General features: G+C 42.1%; 2 protein-coding genes across 2 annotated transcripts; both read left to right on the forward strand.

Moving 5' to 3' along the window:
* The first annotated feature begins 3,125 nt into the window (after positions 1–3,125).
* Positions 3,126–3,656, forward strand: LOC109687519 (small ribosomal subunit protein eS12-like). Its single transcript, XM_074060611.1, has one exon. The coding sequence runs from the start codon at positions 3,141–3,143 to the stop codon at positions 3,639–3,641; it is 501 nt and encodes a 166-aa protein (XP_073916712.1). The 5' UTR covers positions 3,126–3,140; the 3' UTR covers positions 3,642–3,656.
* Positions 3,657–5,316: 1,660 nt separating this feature from the next.
* Positions 5,317–15,152, forward strand: Arpc3 (actin related protein 2/3 complex subunit 3). Its single transcript, XM_074060632.1, has 7 exons — positions 5,317–5,473; positions 7,555–7,654; positions 10,675–10,751; positions 12,354–12,422; positions 13,142–13,268; positions 13,928–14,022; positions 14,832–15,152. The coding sequence occupies exons 1-7, from the start codon at positions 5,468–5,470 to the stop codon at positions 14,892–14,894; spliced, it is 537 nt and encodes a 178-aa protein (XP_073916733.1). The 5' UTR covers positions 5,317–5,467; the 3' UTR covers positions 14,895–15,152.
* Positions 15,153–20,981: the final 5,829 nt, after the last annotated feature.

The raw sequence follows: 20,981 nt of genomic DNA on the forward strand, positions 1-20,981 counted from the left end.
CTGGGGAGGGGACAGCACTGTAGAGATTAGGCTGCCCTGAAACAAACACACTCCTTTGGGGATCTGGGATGGCTAGGGTCTGGTAATTTCAGGTATTAAGTTTCTGACAGCCAGGTGCTTGTGCTCACACCAGTAATCCTAGCTACTTGGGAGGCTGAGATTAGGAGGATCGAGGATAAAGGCCAACCCGGACAAATAGTTCCCGAGACCCCCCATCTCCAAAAAATAACCAGAGCAAAAATGGACTAGAGGTGTGCCTCAAGTGGTAGAGTGCCTGCTTTGCAAGCACAAAGTCCAGTCCCACCAAAAAGAAAAGTTTCTGACAGAAGGCAAACTTATCTTTGGCAAAGATCTCCTATTTCCTATTTAAATACAGACAGGAAAATAACTATTTCCACTGGCTCCCAACATTTTTTAGTAGTCCATGCTCATGGAGTTACTAAAAGAAAAAAGGACCCCTACATAATTTAATTGGATGTCTTCTGACTTTGGCTCCCTCATTCTCTGCTTTATATGGTGCTTCTACTTTCAGGCTTAAACATAATTAGCCATTATAATTTTCCCCTTCTCATGTACTAGTTTATCACCTGGCCAGAAAACCTATAAAGTTAGATTGGCCGATATCTTAATTCCCTCAAGATTGAGAAATGTTCAAACACAAGGAGGAAATTATAACAGGAATTTGGAAACTGCTTTTGCTAAAAAACCCAAAAGTTAGCGAAAAGTAGATTAAAGCTTGGCATTCTTGGGGTACTGGAGTTTGAACTCAGAGCCTTGTGCTTTTGAGGCAGGCCCTCCACCATTTGAGCCAGGCCACCAAAATCCCTACCTCCATTTTGATTCTGTTTCCTTTGCTCTGAGCCACTCTTTTGCAGTCACAAAAGAGTGGTCAATAAACATCTTTATTAAGGACCAAACTACCCCCAAGCAACAGTGAGCCTGGCAGGTCAGTCTACCTCCGCCCTGAGATGAGAGCCATTAACCCATAATGGTTAGGCTCCACACTGGAGCAAGCACAATCCTCTCATGGGAACTCAAGTGATGATCTGATAACAACTTCCAAACCCCCTCAAAAGAAGCAGGACTGGGATAATGATCAACTAAGCCACATTTTGACTCGGACTGCTTAATTATGTATACCTCCTGATTCCTGCCCTAATTTGTCTTATATTTAAAGCAGAAGCTCATGTTGGTACCTGAAATGCGAGCTCTCCCTCCCACACAGACTCCACATTGATGAATCTTTCCCTAACCTTCACCATTACTTGTCTCTAAATAGCGAATTGAGATTAGTGGCCAAACCTGACACATTGGAACCTCGGGAGTTGGGCCTCTGACCTAAGACTACAGTGACAAGTTTCCTGTGTAAGATACTGATCAGTAGTTAGTTTGTCCTTGGGGAGACCGTATGGTGAACTACACCTGTTGTTCTGATGCACCCGAGCTTTTTGGTCCCTGTGATAGTTGAGGAAGACACATATTATGTGGCAGGAACGCAGGGAGTGGGAAGAGAGATTAATGAGTGGCACAGTAAAACAAAGGAAAAACAGAGTTGGGGAATGTTACCTGGAGACCAGAGGGTCACCTCGCCCCAGAAGGTAAAACAGTCAATGAAATAACGTGATTATATATAGGACAAGCTGTACTCCCCCATTTCTGTAACCTGCTCTAAATGGTATATAAGTAAAGCCCCCTTTGTTTTCGGTGATCAGCCTTTGGACATGAGTCTGCTGAGTCTCTGCTTAATAGACTTGCTTCCCAAAATCTTTGGTGCCCTCTGTCTCTGTCTGAGCTCTCCTGCAACATTTCTGGGGGCCTGCCTGGGATTTGGCACCTTGTCACCTACTCAGTGCCTCCAGCCCACCAGGAGAGCTGCCCCTGCCAGATGCCACCAGACCATGTAGGTCCAGGGTAGGGAGCCTCTCTCCCAGTGAGCTGAGGAGGCAAGTTCTGATTGCACAAAGGAACCTGGAAAGGCTCAGGAACCAACCTGGGAGCCCCACTCTGCAGACTGGTAAGAACCTGGGTTCAAATTCAGGCCTGCCTCAGGAGGCAGAAGGGGAGTCTTGTCAACTCTCAAAAGGCACCTGAGTAACACCCTTTTGGGGGATGAAACCATGTCTTTCAGGTTCAGGGAGCCGGGTGGAAGTACTGTGCTGTGTGAGAGTGTGTGAAAGTGCAAGCCTGAGCTGTAGCCTGGTTATGAAGCGAGTGTGGAGTCCTGATCCATGGTTCCATGGTGAACTCATATGGTCTAGGGTGAGCCCTAATGGGGCCTCTAGTCTGGGGCTTATATGGACTCACTATGGCCAAGAAACGCCTAAATCCCCATGAGCGGAGTGGCCGGAGATGGACAAAATGAGTGCTGTTATTTGTTTCCCTTGTGTGCTGGAGAGGACTGCTTACCTCCTCTGCACAGCCCTCATCCCTTCCCGTCTTTGTCTCTGTCTAGATGTCTGGCAAATGGAAGGAATGGGAGGAGGTCAGAGTGAGAACACCCCCTAGAACTTTAAGAGGGGATTTAATGGAGATTATGGGGTCAAACTGACTCCTGGCAAGCTTAGGACCTTCTGTGAAATAAACTGGCCAGCTTTTGGTGTAGGATGACCCTCAGAGGGGTCATTAGATACGGTCATAGTCAATAGAGTTTTTAAAGTGTTTGTAGGGGAATCTTAAACACCCAGATGTTTCCTTTTATTGACTGCTAGCAGGATGCAGTCCTCAGTCAGCCCACGTGGTAAAGTCCCACCTAGAGAAAGCATGTAAGATTATGGTAGCAAGGGCAGCAGCAGCTTCCAAGTACAGAGAAAAATGTAAAGATCCAAAAAAAAAAAAACAACCCATATTAATGGGGGACCCCAAGGAGTTCCCATCCCCCCTTATGTGCCACTGTACAGATTAGAGAATTTCTAGGAGTTGCAGGTTTCTGCTAGATCTGGATCCCCAATTACTCTTGGCAAAACCCCTTGATGAAGCCACAAGGCGGGGAGAGTGGGAACCCATGGTATAGGGAGAGAAACAAAACAAAACAAAAAGTCCTTAAAAAAAATTAACAGGGCTCTTTCCCAGCCGCCACTGAGTCGCACAGAGGCAGAGACCTGGGTGCGTTCAAAATTCGGCTCCACCTATAATCCACTGCCATGGCCGAGGAAGGCATTGCTGCTGGAGGTGTAATGGACACTAATACTGCTTTACAAGAGGTGCTGAAGACCGCTCTCATCCATGATGGCCTAGCACGTGGAATTCATGAAGCTGCCAAAGCTTTAGACAAATGCCAAGCCCATCTTTGTGTGCTTGCATCCAACTGTAATGAGCCCATGTATGTCAAGTTGGTGGAGACCCTTTGTGCAGAACACCAAATCAACCTCATTAAGGTTAATGACAACAAGAAACTAGGGGAATGGGTAGGCCTCTGCAAAAGGAAGGGAAAACCCTGTAAACTGGTTGGTTGCAGTTGTGTGGTGGTTAAGGACTATGGCAAAGAGTCTCAGGCCAAGTATGTCATAGGAGATACTTTTGGGATTAAAGACCCTCCAGTGCTGAAAACAGACACACAAGAAGCAGAGAAAGAGAGACAGAAAATCTTGACAAGGCAATTTCTTTTGATCAGAAGGGTGCAAGCATGTGTTCACTCCAGCTGAGTGGACAAGTGAGCACAAAATGGTTGACAGTGGCCTCTCCTTATATCCCTGACACAGTTGTACCTGCCCCTTACCTGGGATTTGTCCAGGTCAAAGGTTCTCAATCTTTCTCAATTAGCTAAAAGGCTTGGGGGATGGCTTAGGGCATGTAATTTGGTGGGCAATTTTTGCGGGCAATGGAGCCGCACAAGAATCCAGAAGAAGAAACAGGAACCCCTTAAACAATGCAAGTCACCTAAGATGGCGACCTGAGGAATTTTAAGTAATCTAAGAGGGTAACATATACTTTGATAGAAAAGATCTTTTTCTTACAATACAAAGTGACTTTTCCATCTCAGTTACAACCAAAAACATGTTCCTCTCACTAGCTGATGTTTGTAGAGGAATGAATATGAGACCATTGTCATGGGAAGCAAAAAAGCTAAACCCACAAGAGCCCTTTAATGAAACTACTCCCCCAACCATGGGGAGAGCATTTGGCTCCTAAAAACCTCTATTATTGGAAATTACTGTATCTCCCGTCCAAAATACCAATTCTTCACCCTGGTAGGGGACTTGATCTACTTGGGACAAAAGTTTTACAATGATGCTACTCAGGAGACTCAGTGGTGGGGGGCTCCCAATCACATGGAGCCCCCACCTCACCTGCTGGCCACAATAGATTGAGATTGAATAATCTCAATCTGAGTAATTGCTGTTTACAGATTGATGATGAGGAAAAGGTAATTAAAGCGATTACCAACAAGATAAAAAAGCTTGTCCATGCCCCTGTGCAGACCTGAAAGGGATGGAGTCCTAATGATCTATTTGGGGGCTGGTTCTCGACGCTAGATGGATTCAAGACCTTAAGACGTTCCTTGTTTTAAGAGCATGTCTGATATCACCCTGCCTAATCTCCCACTACTGCAGTCTTTATCAAGATGATGCTTGTTGACCCAGAAGTGGGGGAATGTGCCAGGAAGGCAGGGAGGGGGAAGGGAGATTAATGGGTGCTAAAGGAAAACTGGAGTTGGGGAATGTTACCTGGAGACCAGAGGAGGGTCACCTTGCCCCAGAGGTTAAAACAGCCAATGAAATAACATGTGATTATGCATGGGACAAGCTGTAGCCCCTGTTTCTGTAACCTGCTCTAAATGGTATTTAAGGAAGGCCCCCCTTTCTCAGTGTGCAGCCTTTGGACATGAATCTGCTGAGCTGCTTCTGGCTTGCTTAATAAACTTGCTTCCCGAAAGCTTTGGTGCCCTCTTAGTCTGTCTCAGCCCTCCTGAAAGAGTGGAGAGGAATGGGGAAAAGAAGACACATCACCCATTTAGTGAGTAACAGGTTATGAATTTAGGCACAGTTGCTTATCCACCCTTTATCCCTAAGGCAGTCCATGTTTCAACATAGATGAGGAAACGGGAGACAAACACTCAAAGTAAAGTAAGGGAATCATAAAACTAAAAAGAAAAGTGGGAAGGAAGATTAAGGCAGGGAAGAGTAGTGGGGCTGAATTTAAAGTAGTGTGAGCAGGGACTGCTTTACAAGGAAAAAACTTTAAGGAAAAGCACTGGAAATCCACAATCCCCAACCTCATTGCCATGCCGCGCGTCTTGCGCATGCGCGACACTCAGAGCCTCTACCTGATACTCGGGCGCCCCCTGGCGTCTCTTTAGATCAGCGCGGCCGCAGCAGCCAGAGGCGGAACAGCAAGGCCGGAAACGCCGTCTGGGCCTGGCCCTCCCCTTCCGGCTCTCTTCTGCCCAGTCCGTCCAGCCTTGCGGACCGGAAGCGCCGTGCTCTAACCAAGCCCTGCGCCTCTGGGTTGAAACCCGGGTACCGCCAAGATGCCAGTAAGGGAGTGTTCGAGCCGGGGTGCGGGGAGGCGGCAGGGGCTTGGGAGGGAGGCGGGAAGTCGTGTTTGCGCAGAGGGAAGCGGGCCGCGGACGGCAGGGAGGAAGCGGGGACTGAGGAGGGGAGAGGCGAGGGGATGGGGTGGTCACTGTAGGGTTGGGGCGGCCGGGGGTGTTGGCCTCGGGGGGCGCAGGTGCGGCAAGCGTAGGTCAGCGTCCTCGCGGGGGAGTGAATGGGCGCGCTCTCCCCGGCCCCTTCTCTCGCCCCTCTTCTCCCCTCCGAGGCCGGCAGGGTTCCCAGAACCTCACTAGAGTCCGAAGCCAAAAGCGATGCCTTTTATTTTTCATTTTTCAAATTCAGGGTCCCGCTTCTCCTTTTTCCCTGTCAGTGCTACTTCCTCCTCCGCCCTTGGGGGCGGGTCCCGCTTGCTGCTTGTCATCTGTCAGGCGCCACTTCCCGGACTCCGCCCCTGTCGCCCCCCCGCCCCTCCCCAGCCCCTGAGTCTATACAGCCCAAAGAGCAGACTCTGGGTCCGCGTTGGTTTCCTTCTTCATGTGCATCAGAGTGGGAGTGAAAATTGATGGTGACTGTCCTTAGCTTCTGACCGCCGGTCTGGGGGTTATCGCCATCATGGTCTCCGTTTTGCAGATCGCTAAAAGGGTGGTTAAGTGACATGCATTATATTTAACAAACATAACTGCAAGCAACACCATTCCAGTAGCGGCTCAGGCCCACTCTTAGAGAGCTTACATCTTAATGGAAAACAGTAAGCATATAAACATAAGGAGATAGATTTCGTATGTTGTGCAGAAAATAGATAACAAGACAGTTGCTAGTGAAGGGGCTCTGGAGGCTGCTTTACATAAGGCACACCTATGCAAGCCATAGTTCTAGCTGTATATTTTATGAATCCCACTTGCCATTTGACTCCTGAGTACCAGGCAGGCCTGGAGTAACACACTTCATAAATTATCCCATTTACAGCTGGACATATGGCTCAAGTAGTGGAGTGCCTGCCTAGCAAGCACGAAGTCCTGAGTTCAAACCCCAGTACCAACCAAAAATAATCAGTCCCATTTAATTGTCACAATGGCCCTATGAAGTAGATAACTGTTATTGTCCCTGTCTTGCAGAAGAGGAAACTGAGGCTCAGAGAAATTAAGTAACTTGCACAAGGTTGCACATTAGTGGTAAAGCTAGATTTTAAGCCAGGACTCTAAAGCCCTGTGCTCATTTCAGTTGCTTATAGAGCACCCTCGACTTACTCTGTGATTATTTTATATTGCTTTTTCCATCAGCCTGAAAGTTCTTCAAGATAAGAACACACTGGTCTGGTAGATTAGTGTGCCTTGCATGTAGAAGGTGCTTAGTAGTCATCTGGTGAAATGAGCAACATATGAATGGGCGTGTTGTCTTCTGAAAAGTCAGACATCTTGTAAAAAGCAGAACTAGAATCAGCATGCAAATTGCTCTCATAAATAGGATTTCTTTCTCTCTCCTTTAGCTCACACTGACCCACTAAAGGCAGTACAGAATTTTTTTACAAATTGGAAACAAGCTAAGGAAAGAAAAGTGATATCTGAAAAGCTAGTGCTTAAGTCCCGTTTTAGCTGGATTGTAGATGTTCCCACCAGCTCCCAGCATGATGTCAGCGAACAGGGAATTAGAAGAGAGGTAAATCCCACCCTATCAGACTATTTCCACCATAAAGATACAAAATACAAAAATAACCTTAAGAACATAATATATAATTTATTTGTTCATGATATATAATTTTTATAAAGTATAATTTATTTGGAAAGTAGTGAGTACTTTTTACCTTTGTTTTTAATATATAACTTAAATTTAATTGCAAATTTATATATAATCTAATTTTTGTGCAAAACTCCTCAAGATTTAACAGTTGGTTTTCTTGATTCAATGAGAGCCAGCTCTTCACATGATAGTCATGATTGGTTCTTCTCCCTCCCCTAGTTAATTTGGGTGGGTTGCTGTTTTTTCCTTTGGTGGAATGTACTTGTCTGCCCTGGTGACATTTGATCTCTTTCTGCTTCTGTTTCTTACTGGTTTGCTACCACAGGCTTACCACTCTTCACTCATGGATCCGGACACCAAACTCATTGGCAACATGGCACTGTTACCTATCAGAAGTCAGTTCAAAGGACCCGCCCCGAGAGAGAGTAAGTCTAAACAGTTTGGTATGAAATGCCTAGCAAACCTTCTGACATTAACAAACCAGAGGCATTTGTAGCTCAGTTCTCTGTCTCAGGTTGCTGTTTTACTCTGTGTTTGCTTGATGCATATTGTATTTTAGATCTTTCAAGATCATGGTTATATGGTGTGTTTAATAGGAAGCTATTCTAATTTCATGAGGATATTTTGTTGAAAGCAAAGAAGAAATGCATTTAATTCTGGACACTGTTCCCATAATCACTTTTATCTCTTTCAAACTAATCTAATGCTGCTACCTCTCCAGAATGCTGTATCTCCATTCATTCTGGAAAAACAAACAGCAGAAAGTATTAGGGGGAGGTACACAACCTGTAGTCCCATCCGACCGGACTGAGGCAGGAGGGTCCATTGAGCCCAGGAGTTCCAGGTCAGCCTGAACAATGAAGCAAGACCCCATCTCAAAAAATAACCTCTCCCCCATCTCAAACTACTTCCTTTGTCCATTATTAAGAATCTTTTTTTTTTTTTAGACGATCTCACTTTGTAGCCCAGGGTAGCCTCGAACTCGCTATCCTGCTTCAGTTTCCTGAGTGCTAGGATTACAGGTGTGCCCCACCATGCCTATCCTAAAGTGTGCTTTATAACATTGCTCATTTCTACGCTTGTGCTTTTTCTGAATTTTATCCTTGCTTTGTTTTCTTAGTACTTTTTTTTTTTTTTTCTTTTTTTGAAACAAGGTCTCAGCTGTGTTGCCCAGGCTGATCTCAAACTTCTAGGCTCAAATGATCCTCCCACCTCAGCCTCCTGAGTGCTGCAACCATGAGTATGCACCTTTATTTTGTTTTGTTTTTGATAGTGCTAGGAATTGAACCCAGGGCCTCTCCTGAGCTGAGCATCTGCCTTTGGCCCCCTGCACTCTGCTTTTGGGAACATTTTTTACTGTTCAAAAAGCCTTATTCTGTTTTAGAATAGCGTCTGAGTCTCTTCTGACACATGGTGAGATGTCCTGCCAACAGTGTAATTTGTATTACATTAGACATGGTTTCCTGGGACCCAGCAGGGGTCTGGACTGAATTCCATTCACAGCTTCCAAGTCCATGGTTATAATTACTAATTCTGTACTGGTCTCATTTCCACTCCTTTACAGGCTACTTGTCTTGACCTCCTCTTACTTTAATTTTGGTTTTTTTTTTTGTTTTTTTTTTTTAATTATTCATTTATTCCCATGTGCATACATTGTTTGGGTCATTTTTCCCCCTTGCCCCCCTATCCTACCTTCTCCCCTCCCCAATTTTGTTTTCAGTACCAGTTGAAAGCTCAGTAAACTTAATAAACTTGATGAGTCACCACAGGTTTTTTTTTCTTGATTCTGAGAAAAATGAACAGATATAAAAAGACCCTCAAAAAAGAACAATAATATAAAAGAATTATAGTACAAAGAAAGAGTAAAGATCAGTGTTGGCTCACATTCCTTGAGAACCCTGTTCACATGGTTACAAATACCATATGGTGTATCAGAAGGTGCAGTTGACCCAGGATGGAATAAATCTGATTACTGCCTTTACAGTTCTTGAGTCCTCCAGGGAGAAGAATGAGACCCTAAGAAACCAGATAGATGAGGGATGACCTTGGTGCTCTTCCCCCAAGAGACTGAATTAGAATTCTTGGAGTGGAAGCCTCTTGTGAGCTAAATAACAGCATTAGTCAGATTAATTCTGGGGGCAGGAATATAGCTCGTGGTAGAACATGTGTGAGACCCTGGATTCCAGTCCCACAAAAAGAAATTTTTTTAATTTCTATTCAGCAGGTATCTTTAGAATGCTTTTTGTATGCCAAGCACTTCCTTAGGTTCTAAATCCTTTTACCTCTACTGCCTCCTGTCACTGTGTTTATAAGAACAAGCTGGTTTTTGTAAATATTGTTGAATCTTCCAAGGAAGTTTCCTTTTCTAAGAAAATAGATTGCAGGGAACACAAGTTTAGAGTTAGGTTTCTATTGGAATTCTTTTTTTTTTTTTTTTGGTAGGCCTAGGGTTTGAACTCGGGGCTTTGTTTGCAAAGCAGGCATTCTACCACTTGAGTGACACCTCTAGTCCATTTTGCTCTGGTTATGTTAGAGATGGGGTCTTGTGAACTGTTTGCCCAAACTGGCCTCAAACTGCAGTCCTCCTGGTTTTAGCCTCCCAAGTAGCTAAGATTAGAGGTGTGAGCCACTGGTGCCTGGCTCTGTTAGAATTCTTCAGCTGAGGAATGAGCTGGTATAGAAACAGCTAAATTGCAGAGAACTAGAGCTTCAGGTGACCTTACAGTTCTGCTGTGTGTTGGGGGCGTGGATATAATAATACTGTGGCATTGCTGAAAGCAGCTGCCGGATGTCAAATATTGAGGTTTTGACCTTTTGAAAATGCAAAATGGAAAACAAAAAATTGCCAGAGAAATTATGTAATGAGATCTGTCTCTGTCACAGCAGTATTTCTGGCTTTTCTCATTCTATAGCCACCTGGAACAGCTTGTACAAGTATATTTAAGTCATAATTTCCTTAAAAAGGAAGCTACATATCTGAACCCCAACATGTTCCTAAAGAGTTTTTCCCCTGAAATTAAAAATATAAATTCAAATAAAATTATATTGAATACCTTTTTTAAAAAAAGCGCTTTTTTAAAGTTACTTTGTGTCTCAGTCTATTTTTGTAAATGCATTGGAACAGTCTTGAGTTATATTCACTTAGTATGGAATAGTAGTTATTTTTGGATAGTGGGATTTACAGTGATGATTAAAATTTTTTATTGTTTGAGTTTCTTTTTCTAGTAAGCATGTATAAATTTACAAAAAGAATAAAACTAAAAATAAACCACAGTTATTTTTCTAGAAATAGTTTTCAAAGACCGTATTTCAGTAGCCTCATTTTATCCAAACCCAAGACTCTTGATAGTTAAGCCTGGATTTTTTTTTCTTTCTAGCTTTTGTAGGTGTTATGGTTTGCATTTGGTTAATGTTCTCCCTCCTTCCTCCCCTGGGTCCTGCTTAGCAAAAGATACAGATATTGTGGATGAAGCCATCTATTACTTCAAGGCAAATGTGTTCTTCAAAAACTATGAAATTAAGGTAAAGTACAGAGCTTGTAATCCTTCACTTAGTTTTCTGGTGGAGATATTATCTACCTTACAGTCAAGGTTGCTGTGAGGAGTAAATGAAATGGAATGAGATTGTGATTTGTCAAATTCTCAAGTGATGCCTAATGTTGGACTTTGTATAAATATTAGTGTCTTTTTGTCCTCTCCTGCAAAGTTTTTGACAGAGGTTGACAGACTGTAGCCTGTGGGCCAAATGACCCACTGTCTTTTTGTGTAGATAAAGTTTTACTGGAACATAGCCGTGCACATCTGTTTATAGATTGTCTGTGGCAGCTTTCATACGACAGCAGTTGAGTAGTTATGGCAAGGACTGCATACCCACAAAGCCTAAAATGTTTACTATCTGGCTTTTGCAGGGAAAGGCTGCCAGCCTCTGCTGTAGCTACGTTTTTATGTATTCACCATTAATTAAGCACCTCCTATGCATTAGCCCTGGTTATTTTTTCTATATATAGATTGAGCATTTCAGATTTGGGGTTTTCACATTAGAGAGGCCTAACTGGAAAAGTCTATGCAAATATTCCAAAATCCCAAAAATTTCTGGTCCCAGCCTGTGCTTCTGTGTCATGGATGTGAGATGGAGAAGTAGAGAGATGTCAGTGGCCCTGGCCCTTCTCTGAACTCACTTTTCTCCTCTTGTGCTCTCAGTTCCTGTGAGAACGGTGGTCAGGGAAGATGATAGGGAGGGCAAGGTGAAAACAAAACATTTCCTGAGCTCCACTATGAGCAAGTTACAAGGAATGGCAAGGAATCTTCTTGATTCTAAAATATGGAACTTCAACCTCTGTCCAACTTTGACTTGTTAGAATCAGACAGGATATGAGATCTTTATTTGTAGATTCTTGCTCTATAAATTATAGTATAAATGTCCTGTGATGGTAACAGAGTTTACTATAGCTATTGTGTGATCTAAAGGTTCTGAGTGTAACAGTACAAATAAATATTGTAATTCTGCCACATTTCATTCTTTCTCAAATATCATATGGTCTTGAAAATAGGGAAATGTGTAGCTCTCCCCACCCCCAACTATAAATTTGTAAAAATTGAACCTGCAGTGTGTGCCACATTTGATTAACATCCGTTGTCATCTTCACATTTTCCTGTTGATAGGTCAAGATGTTAGGTTTATGGAGTTCTTTCAGAACATGTCACAATGTGAAATAATTGCTTCCTCCTTGTGAGTAGTGAGTGTTTCTGTTCTCAGCAGAGATCAAGTGAAAAGGTTTTTTAAAAATTAGCCAGCCATATGGTACGCCTCCAGTTTTCCAGGCAGTTTTGTTAATTCTCCTTCCTACATAGCGTGAGAGCCTATTGGAACAGCTCCTCAGGAACCCAGGTGCAAGGGGAGCTGAGAAAAACAAGAACAGCCACCCAGCTCAGGGGGGAAGCCAGTGGCTCCATCTTAAAGGGACTTGGGAAGACTGCACTTGGAGAAGGGGAGGAACTGGTGATGTGCCAGCAGCTGTACTTGGGCTTTCAGTAGATGATCAGAAGACAGCTTGAGTTCATTCATTGCACATGGTTGTTAAGTTTTAATGAGGACTGCTCTTAAGTTATCTTTTCCCCTCTGTAGAATGAAGCTGATAGGACCTTGATATATATAACTCTCTACATTTCCGAGTGTCTAAAGAAACTCCAAAAGGTAATTAAACATGGATGATCATATGTCAGGAAAACAAATAACTCATAGGGTGTTTACTTTCCTAACTATCTGGATTTGTTGAGGCCTTAAGGAGAAGTAAAAAATGTCTTCTGACATAGAACATGGACTTAAGAGGGAAATCTGAAAGTAGTTCTCTGTACTCACAGTGTAGTTACTAACATGAAGACAAGGATCTTGACATTTTAAGACTGTACTTGCATTTGATCAAGACAAAAATCTTCCATTAATCTTTAAACTTTAGCATTTACTTAACTAGTTTAGGCAACAATCCACAGGATTAGTAGCCATACCTTTGATTTTTTTTCTCTTATAGAATTTATGATATTTCCAAATTACATTAGAGTTGAAGATGAAGATATTTTGAAATGTATTTACATTCCTCCTGACTTCAAAATTTAGTTACTAAGATCTTATCTTATTCATTTATTAAAAAAACAGAAGTAGATCATAAATTTGGTTTTTAATATTTTAATTATTGTGTTTCACTGTAATTAGTTTCTTTTATAATTCTGTCATTTTTGTTTCATGCATTTGAAACATTGTTCTGAGGAGGGGCCCACAGGATTTACCTGGTTGCAAAAGGACACCAAAAATGTACTGCAGGCTTAGCTACTTAAAGTAAAAAAGTGCAGTTTGGATATTATCATCCTTTTCCCTGTCAAATTTGTGTGATTTGTTTTGCTTCGTTTTGTTTTTAGTGCAATTCCAAAAGCCAAGGTGAAAAGGAAATGTACACACTGGGAATCACTAACTTTCCCATTCCTGGAGAGCCTGGTTTCCCACTGAACGCAATTTATGCCAAGCCTGCAAACAAACAAGAAGATGGTAAGAGCAGGATCTCTGTCCTCCCTCTGTGACACAAGATTTTCTCCATTCAACTTTCTTGCTTTGATTGGTGTACAGACTGAGAGTGTAATCATTAAGACCTAGATTATTTTATCTTATTTTATTCACTTTTTTCTTTTTTTGGTATTACTGGGGCTTGAAGTCAGGGCTTCATGCTTGCTAGGCAGGCGCTCTACCTCTTGAGCTACTCTGCCAGCCTTATTACTCACTTTTACAAAAGGTTCTTTTTTTTGGGCAGTACTGGAGGTTGAACTCAGGGTTGAACACCTACTTGCTAGGTAGGTGTTCTACCACTTGAACCATGCCCCCAGCCCTTTTTTGCTTTTGTTTATTTTGAGGATAGGGTCTTGTGGTTTTGCCTAGATTGACTTCAAACCATGGTCTCCTGGTGTCTGCCTCTTAAGTAGTTGAGATTAAAGCTCTGACCCACTGCACCCAGCCCTACAGAAAATTATTGCTAACAAGTATGACATGCCAAGAATCCTTTGGACCAAAATGAATACAATTATAAAACCACATGGACTGTCATTTCTTTTTCTTACCCTATTTGAATGTATAAAAATATGTTGCCAAGGTCCGGATGAGCAGCTAGCACATTTGGGATATAATCTCAAATACAGTATTTGATCCTGTTTTAGAAGTGATGCGAGCCTACTTACAGCAGTTAAGACAAGAGACTGGACTGAGGCTTTGTGAGAAAGTTTTTGACCCTCAGAATGATAAACCCAGCAAGGTAAGACCCCCTTCTTTGCCTGTGCAATTGGTAAATATCCTTTTACCCTGTTGCCAGGGTGAAACACACTTAAGGTCCTCCATTGCAGGAATACTTTCAATTTCTGAATCTCAGTGTTGCCTCATTTTGAGTACATGCCTGGTATGTAATAGTTCATTGGATCACACTGAATAATGAATTGGATCTAATAAGGAACCTTAGTCATATGCTCTTATGTCAAGGCATCATATACCCAGAGAACAGGTTTTTATATAGTCATCCCTTGGTAGCTTCAGGGACCAAAATCTGTGGGTGTTCCAAGTCCCTTGCATAAAAGGCACAGTATTAGCATGTAGTCTATGCACATCCTCCCATAAGCTTTAAATTGTGTCTAGATTATTTACAATGCCTAATACAATGTAAATTCTGTGTAAATAGTTGATACACTGTTCACTTAGGGAACAGTGACAAGGAAAAAAAGTCCATACACGTTCAGTATAGGCACAGTTTTTTTCCCCCAAATTATTCTATTCATGGTGGTTGAATCCATGAATGCAAAAACATGGATGTGTAGTAAATTAATGTACTTTATCTTTTTTGTGGTGCTGGGGTACAAACTCAGAACCTTACAACCAGGCCAGGCAAGTGCTCTACCACTGAGCTATATCCCCAGCCTCCTTTGTCATAATTTTGATTCATCTGTGATTGTGTAAGAGATACCAGACTAATACTAAATTTTCTTATTAAATAAATTTTAATTCTGACCTTATTTTGATATTGCACTGTGATTTGATCCCCTCTATCTCATTTTGTTTTGTCTCCCTTGTTAGTGGTGGACTTGCTTTGTGAAGAGACAGTTCATGAACAAGAGTCTTTCAGGACCTGGGCAGTGAAGGCAGCCTGGGCAGCCACCATTCCCAGAGCCGCCAGCAGCATTTTACAGCAGGACACACTCAGTCCTTTCCCTTTATATCGTAAAATTTTAGACAGAAGAGAGAAGAGAGCATGTCTTTACTTGAAAAGCTCCTGATCAAGCATTCTGGTAGGGTGGGGGAGGGATGAGCGGGCTGCTGAAGGGTGATTTGAAATTTTCTGCAGTTTTAAGCTGGTGCTTAATGAAAAGTAATAATAAAGAAATTTTTAACATTTGATGTCAGAAATACTTTATTGCTTATATTTGACATTCAATTAAACTTTAGAGACAAAATTCACCTTTTAAAATAAGGAATTCAGAAGTATTTATCCTTTTGTATCTGACTTCTTTAATTTAGCATAATGTTCTCAAAATTCACCTGTGTTGCAGCATAAATCAGTATTTCATTTCTATTTATGGCTGAGTAATATTCCATTGTATGGATAAGCTACTTTGTATTTTTCTGTTCATCAGTGGATAGACATTTGCGTTGTTTCCATTTTGGAATCATTACAAATAGGGTTGCCAAGACGAGTCATGTACAAATTTTTAAAGTGGACATAACTTTTCACTTCTCTCGGTTATTATATCCCTACGAGTAGAATGCTGAGTCACATGGCAACTCTTGTCTGACTTTATAAACAACAACCTTAGTTTTTTCCACAGCAGCCACACTATTCTACATCCCCCTCAGGAAGGGATGACAGTTCGATTTTCCCCGAATCTCACCAACATGTGTTTGTTGTTTGCTATTCAGATGGATATGGAGTGGTTTTGATTATTCTTATTTCTGTAGAGACGAAAACGTTGAGCATCTTTTCCTGTGGTATTGGTCACTTGTACATCTCTAGAGATGCTTACTAAACCCTTTGCCTGCTTTTCACTTGGCTTATCTTTCCGTTGTTGAATTGTTCTGACTACTGGACTACTGAACCCTTATCATATTCCATGGGGTTTTTACAGTCCTGGGGATTGAACCCAGGACCTTGCACATGGCAGGCAAACACTCTACTACTGAGCTACATACCGCACCCTGATTTTTACTTTCTTTTAAGCAAAAGTTTTTAACTTTGGTGAAATTCCATTTGTCTATTTGTGTTGATTATTGCTCATAGCTTGTTTTCGGTGGTACTAGGGTTTGAACTCAGGGCACTCTACTGCTTGAGCCATACCTCCAGCCCTTCTCTTATTACCCCACCCCCTCCAGCACTGTGGTCCTTCCGCTTGCTAGGCAGGCACTCTACCACTTGAACCACTCCAGCCTTCTTTTCTTTCTTTTTTTTTTTTTTTTTTGCGGTACTGGGGTTTGAACTCAGGGCCTACACCTTGAGCCACTCTATCAGCCCTTTTTTGTGAAGGGTTTTTCGAGATAGGGTCTTGTGAACTATTTCCTTGGACTGGTTTTGAACCTCTATCCTCCTGATCTCCGCCTCCTGAGTAGCTGGGATTACAGACATGAGCCACCTGCACCCAGTTTCTCTTACTACTTTTGAGATAGAGTCTCACTTTTATTCCATTGTGATACAGTATACCTTGAACAAGTTTACTTCCTCTGTTATATTTTTGTTCCTTCCCTTCTCCCCCGTTTTCTAAAGTGTTTGATGGGTTTCATTATGCTATCTTCATGTGTATATATGCAGTGTATTTTGATCCTCTTCACCCCTCAGTATCCCTTCCTTACCCCTCCCCCCTCCCACTGACTTCCCTCCTTCTAGACAGTCCCCCATATATATTTACATTCATGTCCCAACATCATCATCATCATTTTAGGTCTAGGTTGCCAAAATGAATGAGAATGTGTGACATTTGGCCTTTTGAGTTTGGCTTATCTCGCTCACTATGATGATCTCCAGTTCCATCCATTTTTCTGTAAATGGGGTCTCACTTTTTGTCTGGACTGCAATCCTCCCAATCTCAGCCTCCCAAGTACCTAAACCTGAGCCATCAATGCCCAGCTGGCTATGATCTTTTCTAAGCATTTATACTTTCAGCTCTTACATTCAAGTCTTGGATATATTTTGAGGTTTTTTTTTGGGGGGGGTCTGGGGTTTGAACTCAGGGTTTGCACTTACAAAGCAGGTGCTCTACCACTTGAACCACACCTCCAGTCCATTTTGCTGCGGTTATTTTGGAGATGGGGGTCTTATGAACTATTTGCTGGGGCTGGCCTCAAACTTCAATCCTTCCGATCTCAGCCTCCCAAGTAGTTAGATTACAGGCGTGAGCCACTAGTGCCCAGCTTGAGTTAATTCTTGTATATGAGGTGAGGTAGGAGTTCAGTTTTGTTCATTTGTATATGGGTATCTAATTGTCCCAGTACTGTTTCCCCATTGAATAATCTTGGCTTGTCAAAAATCAGTTGACCGTAAATGTGCAGATTTATTACCAGTTTTAGTCATTTAAAAGGTTTTCATGCTGGGGATGTAGTTCAGCAATAGAGCTTGGCCTAAGGCCCTGTTGGGTTGATGGATATAGCTATTATTTGAGTTCCTCCAAAAATTTGTGGGACTGCTTATTCCTTAGCGTATTTCAGATGGTAAATTAGGTATTTCAAGAAGGGTCTTGAGGCCTTTGGACACAAAGTTATCATTGCATGCTATCTATGTTGCATCTTTGGGTGTTTGGCTTTTATTTGACGAGGCAGTTATTTTTATGTCTATGTTGGGATTTTATTTGGCTGTACACACAGAAAACTTAGTCTGCTGCGACTCAAGGGGTTTGTCTCTTTTGCATCTAGATGTAGTTCCAGAATGGGGCCATTTGAGGACCTCCCTGGATTTAGCTCCTGGCTTCTGGCTCTCCCTTGCTTTGCATGTGGTTCTCATTACAGTCTCCAGATGGCGCCTATGTCTCTGTTCTTGGCAGGAAGCTGGTGAGCAGAGAGACTGCTGAAGGACCTTCACAGCTGCCACCCACCTTCATCCTTCTGGAAAGACCTGCACTTGGCTGCTGGGCCTCTTAGAACAAGGGAGCCTGGAAAGGGGAGAACTTGAGCTGGCATGCTGTCACCCCAATTATTTGTGCTATTAAGAAGAAAAAGAGGACTAGAAACAAACTAAGTTTAAATTTTATTTAAAATGGAAAATGCTGGGGTTATAGCTCATAATAGAGTATTTGCCAAGCAAGTGCAAGGCCCTGTGTTCCATCCCTAGTACAAAAAAAAAGAAAAAGGAAAACCTTTCTTCTATGGATGTATGAAATGACAGTCTTAAAGCTGAAAGACTGTTATTCTTGGGTTGATTGTGTGCGTGTGTTTAATTGAAATTCTTATCTAAAATGTTCTTGGTGTTGGGTTGAGACTTCACTTAGAGACTTAGAGACATGTCAAAATGAAAGGAAGGAAGAAAAAGAAGCCATAGTGATTCATTTTGAGATTAAAGGTTTGTTTTTTAACAATTTTTTTTCTTCAAATTGTGGAGCGTTTGTGACCAAAAGCAGCTGGCTGTGGGGCCTGTTCCATTAGTGCCAGCAGAAGGAGCACAAAGCACTAGAGCTAGAAGCCTGGCTTCTGAAATAACATCCCGGAGCTGAAGACTAGTAAGTATTATATTGTGGGTTTTTTCAGATAGGGTCTTGCTCTGCAGCCCAGGCTGGCCTTGAACTCATGATTCTGCTGCTTTAGCCTCCTGAGTGCACCACCACACACATGGTTCTTGTGTTTTGTTTTTTTAATATATGTGAGAGAACAACTTCCAAAGGATTTAGAATAAATTTTACATGAATTTGAAGATACAGCTTTAATCCACACAAAATGCTGACTTGAAAAGATTATTATAAAATGCCTTTTCTTTTTGGTTTGAACTCAGCACTGGGGTTTGAACTCAGGGCCTTGTGCACTCAGGGGTAGGCAGGTATTCTACCACTTGAGTCATGCCCCCAGCCAGAAGGTGCAATTTTTTAGGGAAGGCAATTTAGTAAGATTATCAGATTTTTTTGGGGGGGTGGCTGGGTATTAAATCCATATCTACTACTGAACTACACACCCCCAGCCCCATCAGGTTTTTTTTTTTTTTTCTTTTTTTTTTTTTTGGTACTGGGGCTTGAATTCAGGGCCTTCACCTTGAGCCACTCTACCAGACCATTTTTTGTGTTGGGTATTTCTGAGATAGGGTCTCACAAACTATTTGCCTAGGTTGGCTTCGAACTGCAGTTCTCCTGATCTCTGCCTCCCGAGTAGCTGGAATTACAGGCATGAGCCACTGGTGCCTGGCCCCTGTCAGATTTTTAAATATTCATTCTTTTGATTCATCAACTCAAATTCAAATCACTGTTCAAGACTGTAAAAACACACCTGAAAATAATTTAGCCATCTCTTGTAGAGAATTGGATAAATAAACCAATAAATAATTATTCAGCCAGGGGTAGTGGCAAATGCCAGCACTTGGGAGGCTGAGGTAGGAGAATCTCAAGTTCCAGGCCAACCTGGCTACATAGCAAGACTCTGTCTAATAAAACAAAATAATAATAATAATAGTAATAACGGGCTGTATCTGTCCTGTCAGAGAAGGATGTCTTAGCATACATCACTGGATTTAAAAAAAAATTGAGGCTAACTAGGTACAGGTGGCTCCTACCTGTAATCCTAGCTACTTGGGAGACTGAGATTGGGAGGATCAAGGTATGAGGCCAGCCCAGTAAAATGGTGAGACACCCATCTCCACAACAGGCAGAGCAAACTGGAATGGAGGTGTGGCTCAAGTGGTAAAGCACCTGCTTTGCAAGTATGAAGTCCTGGGTTCAAATTCCATCCCACACAAAAAGGGGAGTGGGCTGGAATGTAGTTCAGCAGTAGAGTACACTTACCTGGCATGCATAAAGCCCTGAGTCCCCAGCACTGGAAAAAATAAAAAATTGAGGCCAATATTAAAGTATGATCCCATCCTTGCTTATTTGATGTACCGCAGAAAAACTGGAAACACATACACCAAACTACCACCGATTATCTTGGGGCAGGAGAAATTAGCAAGACTTGTACATTCTGAGTCATACATGTCTTTCAGTCAGTAAGATATGTTTCTTTGATAATGGGTCACTCCTGTTTTTCAGCTTGAGGGTGTAGCTCAGTGTTGGCACACATGCTTAACACACATAAGACCCGAGGTTCAATCCCCACCATCAAAAATACCTATTCTGAGCCGGGTGCCGGTGGCTTACACCTGTAATCCTGGCTACTCAGGAGGCAGAGAACAGGAGGATATCAGTTTGAAGCCACCTCAGGCAAATAGTTTGAGAGACTATCTCAAAAATACCTAACACAAAAAGGGCTGGTGGAGTGGCTCAAGGTGAAAGCCCTGAATTCAAGCCTTAGTGCTGCAAAACAACAACAACAACAAAAAACTTTAAAGAAAATATTGAAAGGAAGGCTGGCAGTATGGCTTGAGTAGTAGAGCACTGGCTTGGCAAGCTCAAAGCCCTAAGTTTAAACCCAGTCCCACCAAAATAATAATAATAATAATAATAATAATAATAATAAAAGCAAAAATTCGAGGTAACCAAAACCAATCTGAGAACAACGGATATCTTGTTCTGTTTTCTTAAGCATCCTGTTTACATTCATCCTTTTAGTATGCCACTAATTACTGTCATCATATGTGGGGAAAAATTACCGGACATGGAAACACTTGAACAAGATTTATGTGCATTGTTTTACTCTGAATTTTCCTTGTTTCTAAAATTATTAGTACTGAAGATCTTTATAAAAAAAAGTTGGAGCTGCAACTGTGATTTAAGGGATGCAACACTATCAACACCGAAAGCCATTTGGTTTGTTTCCCCTTCCCTTTTGTTTATAGATGTTCGGAAGATCATTCCATTAGGACAGTGTAATTTTAGGACTGCATCTGCTCTGTGTTAATGTTGAGCGAAATCATCCATCATGAGTTTCCACTTTGCCTTAACTCTGCAGCTCCAGTTTACAGGTTGATCTGGCAGTGTGCTAAACACTTTACTTTTTTTTTTTTTTGTGGTACTTTGACTCAGATCAACACTTTACTTTTCAAAACCTTCTATTTAACCCTTATAAGAACCTCATGAGGTAGATAACAAAGATATCTGCTCTTTCCGGATA

Source organism: Castor canadensis, chromosome 18 (genome assembly GCF_047511655.1).
Source record: "Castor canadensis chromosome 18, mCasCan1.hap1v2, whole genome shotgun sequence".
In the NCBI taxonomy this organism is placed as follows: Eukaryota; Metazoa; Chordata; class Mammalia; order Rodentia; family Castoridae; genus Castor; species Castor canadensis.